Source organism: Dipodomys ordii, unplaced genomic scaffold (assembly GCF_000151885.1).
Source record: "Dipodomys ordii isolate 6190 unplaced genomic scaffold, Dord_2.0 Scaffold64, whole genome shotgun sequence".
NCBI classification, from domain to species: Eukaryota; Metazoa; Chordata; class Mammalia; order Rodentia; family Heteromyidae; genus Dipodomys; species Dipodomys ordii.
In genome coordinates this window covers 2,735,586-2,741,902 of record NW_012267280.1, presented here as the reverse complement: position 1 = coordinate 2,741,902, position 6,317 = coordinate 2,735,586, and the positions used below count along the sequence as shown (strand labels likewise).

Here is a 6,317-nt window from a genome sequence, read left to right as displayed (position 1 = left end):
CTTGGGGAGGTGTGGGGGGTCCTATCCCATCTTCCCTGGAACCTCCTGCCTGAGTGGACAATGGTTAGGAAGAGGTGGGCTGGGGACTGGATTCCTTTCCTTTTGCTCCAACCCCGGCACGGCTGCTGCTGCTTCTTTCTTTTCTTTCTTATTCTCTCTTCCCCCTCCTCCTCCTCCTTCTTCCTCTTCCTCTTTTTTTTTTTTTTGGTAGGTCATGGGTCTTGAACTCTAGGCCTGGGCTCTGTCCCAGCTCTTTAGCTCAAGGCAAGTGCTCTACCACTTGAGCCACAGCATCACTTCCAGTTTTCTGGTCATTTATTGGAAATCAGAGTCTCACAGACTTTCCTGCCCAGGCTGGCTTTGAACTGCGATCCTCAGATCTCAGCCTCCTGAGTAGCTAGGATTACAGGCATGAGCCACCAGCACCAGGCTCTCCTTTTCTTTTGTGCCAGCCCTTCCTTGGGCCTAGGCGCTGTCCCTGAGCCTCTCTGTGCTCAAGGTTAGTGCTCTGCCACTTGAGCCACAGCACCACTTTTGGCTTTTTCTGAGTTGCTAATTGGAGATCAAGAGTCTCCTGGAGTTTTCAGCCCAGGCAGGCTTCAAATCACCATGCTTATCCTCGGATCTCAGCCTTCTGAGTGAAGATTACAGGTGTGAGCCACCAGGCCCCAGCGATGGCTGCCTCTTTCTGTGCCCCTTGGTCTCAAGGTTTCACCGGTAAGGTCCAGGATGGTGACAGTGCTCTCCGGGGCAGGAAAGATGAGCGTTGCTAACTGGTGTTTGCCTCTTTCCTCTCCTCTCAGCTCCTGAGACCCATGGAGCTGCCTCCTTGGGCCAAGCTACAATGTTCCTGGCGATGGTGCCTTCCCGGGCTGCTCTTCTTGGTTTTGTACTGTTTCTCCTACTTTCCAAAGTCTGTCCCTTGGTTGCCCTCCAGTGGCTCAAGGCCCGTGCCCCAGGGCCTGGTCCCCCTGGCCCCCAAAGGCTCAGCCCAGCAGGCGTCCCCGAGGGGGGCCCCGGCCGAACAGCCCCTGCTGATCTTGCTGTGGACATGGCCCTACAACAGCCCCTTGGCTCTGCCCCGCTGCTCGGAGCTGCTGCCCGGCACGGCCGACTGCCACATCACCGCCAACCGCTCGGTGTACCCGCGGGCGGACGCCGTGATCGTGCACCACCGCGAGGTGAGCGCGGCGCCCGCGGCGCTGCTGCCCCCGAGCCCGCGGCCGGCGGGCCAGCGCTGGGTGTGGTTCAGCATGGAGTCGCCCAGCCACTGCGCGCGGCTGCAGGCGCTGGACGGCTACTTCAACCTCACCATGTCCTACCGCCGCGACTCGGACATCTTCACGCCCTACGGCTGGCTGGAGGCCTGGCGGGGCCCGCCGGCCGAGGCGCGGGTCAACCTCACGGCCAAGAGCAAGCTGGCGGCCTGGGCCGTGTCCAACTGGCAGCCCGGCTCGGCGCGCGTGCGCTACTTCCAGCGGCTGCGCGCGCACCTGCCCGTGGACGTGTTCGGCCGGGGCCACCTGCCGCTGCCCAGGGAAGGCATGCTGGAGCGCCTGGCGCAGTACAAGTTCTACCTGGCCTTCGAGAACTCGCTGCACCCGGACTACATCACCGAGAAGCTGTGGAAGAACGCGCTGCAGGCCCCCGCCGTGCCCGTGGTGATGGGGCCCAGCCGCAGCAACTACGAGCGCTTCCTGCCGCCCGACGCCTTCATCCACGTGGATGACTTCCGCAGCCCCGAGGCCCTGGCGCAGCATCTGCGCATGCTCGACGCTGACCCCGCCCGCTACCTGAGCTACTTCCGGTGGCGCCAGGCCCTGCGGCCGCACCTGAGCCACCGGGTCCTGGCCTTCTGCAAGGCCTGCAGGTACCTGCAGCAGGACCGGCGCTACCAGACGGTGCCCAGCATCGCCTCCTGGTTCACCTGACTCGTCCGGGATAACTTTTTTTGGGGGGGGGGCCTCCCTCTATTGAGGGGGGAGGGAGCTCATCTGCCAGGGAGCAAAATAGTTGTTGTTGTTGTAGTGGTGGTGCCAGTCCTGGGGCTTCCAACTCAGGGCCTGGGCGCTGTCCCTGAGCTCTTTTGCTCAAGGCGAGGGTTCTACCACTTTGAGCTACAGCACCACTTCCGGTGTTCTAGTGGGCAATCGGAGAGAAGAGTATCCCTGTCCAGACTGGCTTTGAATCATGATCCTCAGATCTCAGCCTTCTGAGCAGCTAGGATCACAGGTGTGACTCACTAGTGCTCAGCTACCTATTCCTTCCTTCCTCCCTCCATTCCTTCCTTTTTTTCTTTCTTTTGAACTCAAGGCCTGGGCACTGCCCCCGAGCACTTCAGCTCAAGGCGAGCACTCTACCGCTTGACCCACAGCACCACATCTGGTTTTCTAGTGGTTCGTTGGCACTAAGAGTCTCACAGGCTGGCGGTGAACTGACATCCTCAGATCTCAGCCTCCTGGATAGCTAGGATGACACGTGTGAGCCACCATGTCCTGGCTCAGGGAGCAAATCTTTAGGGGTTTTGTGCATTCATATGCTGGATGTCCACCTGGAGTCTCACCTAGTGGGGCCTTGCCAGACAGAGTCTCTCACCATCCTAGGGCTCCTCTTGGGGGGTTATGTTTTGTGGCTGTCTGCTGGCTTTCACCATTAAGAGCTAGCTTTATGGGGCTCCTCTATCTTAGGTCTCACCTGCCTGGGCCTCACTGCTTGTGACCTGAACTGCCAGTGACTACCCACCAAAACACCCGGCTCCAGAGCCCCACCGGGGGTATTTCCTGTGTGTTCCTCCCCACTGTGGGGACTCTATTTTCCAGAGAGAGATGCTGCAAGGAAGGCTTCCTATCCCCTTATTCTCAGGGGACACTCACCTTCAGCCAGGGACTTTCTTGTCACCATGTATGGGACCAATGTCCTCTAATGGCAGGGCAAGGGTCACAGCTCAACTGGGTCCAGCCCAGAATGTCAAGAGGTAGGAAATCCACCCTTGAGCTCTCCATGGCCTCAAGGTCAAGTCCTGCTGGAGGGTCCCTAGGGCTGAATCCCAGCAAGGTGGGGAGGCCACGACCTGAGAGACAATCATCGAGGGGCAGGGCTGGGCCCTGGGCCCTTCCTGCTGGGCACAAGGTGCAGGGTCACCAAGTATTTGGGGTCAGGTAGAGGCACAGGGCCCTGAGCAGGAAGCGGGTGGGGGGCGAGGGGGGGGCGTCTTTGCAATCGGTGGAGGATTCAGTCAGTATGCCTGGCTGTAGTGTATGATGGAGGGCAGCCCAGGACTGGGAGGCCAGGGTCTCCAGGCCGGCCTGGGACAGGATCCTCCTCCCTTAGCCTCCCCAACACTCAAAAAAGAAAAATGTTGACTCTGGTGGTTCATGCTAGTAATTTTACCCATCTGGGAGGCAGAGATCAGGAGGACTGAAGTTCTAGGCTAGCCTGGGTAAAAAGTTATGAAGGCCGCAGCTCTTCAAACAAGCTGATAACTATCGTCCAGGCTATTCAGGAGCCATAAGCAGTAGGATCATTGTCCAAGTTAGTCCCTGAAGAAAAATGCCACTCAATGAAAAAGAATTCAAACCAACTAGGTTAGGAGCCTGGCACTCACTAAGTAGAGCACCTGCCTAGCAAAGGTGAGGTACTGAGTTCAAACCCTACATTAAAAAAAAAACAACCAACCAACCCAACAAACCCCAATGTGATCAGAGGTGCCTATAATTGTGTCTGAGTCCTTGGGCAGTGTGGGTGTTGTGTGTGTGTGTGTGCACACTCAGATGCTTACACCAGGCAGGCAGGATGAGAGCCAGCCCAAGGGCCTCCGGGAGCAGCTCTGTTTATGTTTCCAGCTCTCCGGTGGGTGGCACCAGCGCCTTGCGGTTGAGATGTTGGAGCTGGGAGGCCAAGGGCCCACAAGGCTGGTGTCCCTCTGTCACCCCCCCAACAACCAAAGAAGCAGGGGAGTTTGGGGGGGCCACACACTGGGGTCCCAGGTCCATCATCCTCTGTTCCATCTCTAAGAGCTGGGGCCTCTCAGGCCAGCCTGATGGGGAAACTGAGGCTCTGAGAAAGCACCCTGGGGCTTTCTATAGCGCCCCCCCCAATCATGGGCTAGGCTCACGCCTGTAATCCTAGCTACTCAGGAGTCTGAGATCTGAGGATCGAGGTTCAAAGCCAGCCCGGGCACGTAAGACCGTGAGACTCCTATCTCCAATAAAACCACCAGAAAACTGGAAGTGGCGCTGTAGTTCAAGTGGTAGAGCGCTCGCCTTGAGCTGAAGAGCCAAGGGACAGCACTCAGGCCCAGAGTTCAAGCCCCAGGACCGACAAAAAAAAAAAATGTTGACTGTGGTGGTTCATGCTAGTAATCTTACCCATCTGGGAGGCAGAGATCAGGAGGACTGAAATTCTAGGCTAGCCTGGGTAAAAAGTTATGAAGGCCGCAGCTCTTCAAACAAGCTGATAACTATCGTCCAGGCTATTCAGGAGCCATAAGCAGTAGGATCATTGTCCAAGTTAGTCCCTGAAGAAAAATGCCACTCAATGAAAAAGAATTCAAACCAACTAGGTTAGGAGCCTGGCACTCACTAAGTAGAGCACCTGCCTAGCAAAGGTGAGGTACTGAGTTCAAACCCTACATTAAAAAAAAATCAACCAACCAACCCAACAAACCCCAATGTGATCAGAGGTGCCTATAATTGTGTCTGAGTCCTTGGGCAGTGTGGGTGTTGTGTGTGTGTGTGTGTGCACACTCAGATGCTTACACCAGGCAGGCAGGATGAGAGCCAGCCCAAGGGCCTCCGGGAGCAGCTCTGTTTATGTTTCCAGCTCTCCGGTGGGTGGCACCAGCGCCTTGCGGTTGAGATGTTGGAGCTGGGAGGCCAAGGGCCCACAAGGCTGGTGTCCCTCTGTCACCCCCCCCACCATCTAAGAAGCAGGGGAGTTTGGGGGGGCCACACACTGGGGTCCCAGGTCCATCATCCTCTGTTCCATCTCTAAGAGCTGGGGCCTCTCAGGCCAGCCTGATGGGGAAACTGAGGCTCTGACAAAGCACCCTGGGGCTTTCTATAGCGCCCCCCCCAGTCAGCCCACACCGCGCTGGAGAGCCACCTCCCCAAACCTCAGAGCCAGGAGGCTGAGGGGGCGGGAGGGGACCCCAGCCAGCCCGGCTTTCCAAGCAGACCACCCAGGCTGGGGCCTGGAAGTCCTGCGCTTGCCTAGGAGCCCCAGCTGGTGGGATGGGGTGTGTGTGGGGGGGAGCACGAGGGAGCTCCCCAGTGTGGGGTGCAGAGGACTGGCTGTGTCCACCTCCCCCCGCCCCCCCCAGGCCCAGCGCTGGGCCCTCCCCCCAGCCGGCCAGGCCTGCCAAGCCTCAAGGTGACACGCGGGCAGAGCTCTGCCTGGCTTCCACCGGGGCTCGTCATAAATCCACGCCCCCCACAGCCCCACTTCGAGACTGGGCCTGGGGTTTTATGGGCCCAGGGTCCCCGGGGACCCAGCTGTACCTCCTCCCTACCCCAGCAGGCGCCAGTGTGGGCTCGCGAAGGGGCTGGTGCGGCCCGGCCTGTCCCCGCGGGGGGTGGGCAGCGTGGGGGTATTTTTAGCTGGGGAAGGGACAGTGGGGCGGGGGGGGGTGTCCACACCCTGGAGGGGGGCGGCCTGGGCCCACCAAGACCCCAGCCCCTGCTGGCCCCCCAAAAAACATACACGGCAGGGAGGGGTGGCGCCAGGGGCCAAGGATCTCCGCGGGCCTGGGTGCCACCCGGCACTTCCTGCGCGTGTGCCCGTCCCGGGGCTTGAACTCGGGGCCTGGGCGCTGTCCCTCTGCTCAAGGCCAGCGCTCGGCCACTGGAGCCACGGCGCCACTTCCGGCTCCCGGGCGGTTCATGGGAGATCAGAGTCTCACGGACTTTCCTGCCCGGGCTGGCTTCGAACCGCGATCCTCGGAGCTCAGCTTCCCGAGCAGCGGGGGTGACAGGCGTGAGACCCCGGCCTCGACTTCCTTCTTTTACCGCCGCCCCCACGGGGGTCCCCTTGGCACCCGCCTCCCCTCCCTGCGGTCTGGGCCACCCCCGCGGCCCGGCCCCGCCCGGGACGTGAGGCACCACACAGGCTCGAGTTCGCACACTTTATGGCCACACAGTCCTCGCCCGAGGTTCCGAGGTGGGCCCCGCAGCCTGGGCGCAGGCGCAGTCCGCGGCCGTCGGGGCGGAGCCGGCTGAGGTAGGGTCACACGCAGGCGCACTCGCGCGCCGACAGCTCGTGCACGGTGTGGTAGCGGCTGTGCACGTCCATGAAGGAGACCTCGTCCTCGTAGGCCGTCG

The 6,317-nt window shown here is 60.2% G+C and overlaps 2 protein-coding genes across 2 annotated transcripts in view; one reads left to right on the top strand and one right to left on the bottom strand.

Annotated features, from left to right (window-relative positions):
* Positions 1 to 674: 674 nt before the first annotated feature.
* LOC105990300 (alpha-(1,3)-fucosyltransferase 5-like) lies at positions 675 to 1,931 on the top strand. The gene is made up of 3 exons (XM_013022663.1): positions 675 to 717; positions 804 to 859; positions 960 to 1,931. Exons 1-3 carry the CDS (start codon positions 675 to 677, stop codon positions 1,929 to 1,931), a joined length of 1,071 nt encoding a protein of 356 aa, XP_012878117.1.
* Positions 1,932 to 6,222: 4,291 nt separating this feature from the next.
* Nrtn (neurturin) overlaps positions 6,223 to 6,317 on the bottom strand; it is a 2,964-nt gene continuing 2,869 nt past the window's right edge. The window contains exon 2 of the mRNA XM_013022662.1: positions 6,223 to 6,317. Coding sequence (XP_012878116.1) covers positions 6,223 to 6,317 — 95 coding nt within the window.

What these genes read in the sequence shown, in the direction of transcription:
- LOC105990300 (XM_013022663.1), top strand. Translation starts at nt 675, where the DNA reads ATGGCTGCCTCTTTCTGTGCCCCTTGGTCTCAAGGTTTCACCG. An exon ending in TTGGTCTCAAGGTTTCACCG is followed by an intron (nt 718 to 803) that starts GTAAGGTCCAGG and finishes CTCTCCTCTCAG; the next exon opens with CTCCTGAGACCCATGGAGCT. An exon ending in CTACAATGTTCCTGGCGATG is followed by an intron (nt 860 to 959) that starts GTGCCTTCCCGG and finishes CCCGTGCCCCAG; the next exon opens with GGCCTGGTCCCCCTGGCCCC.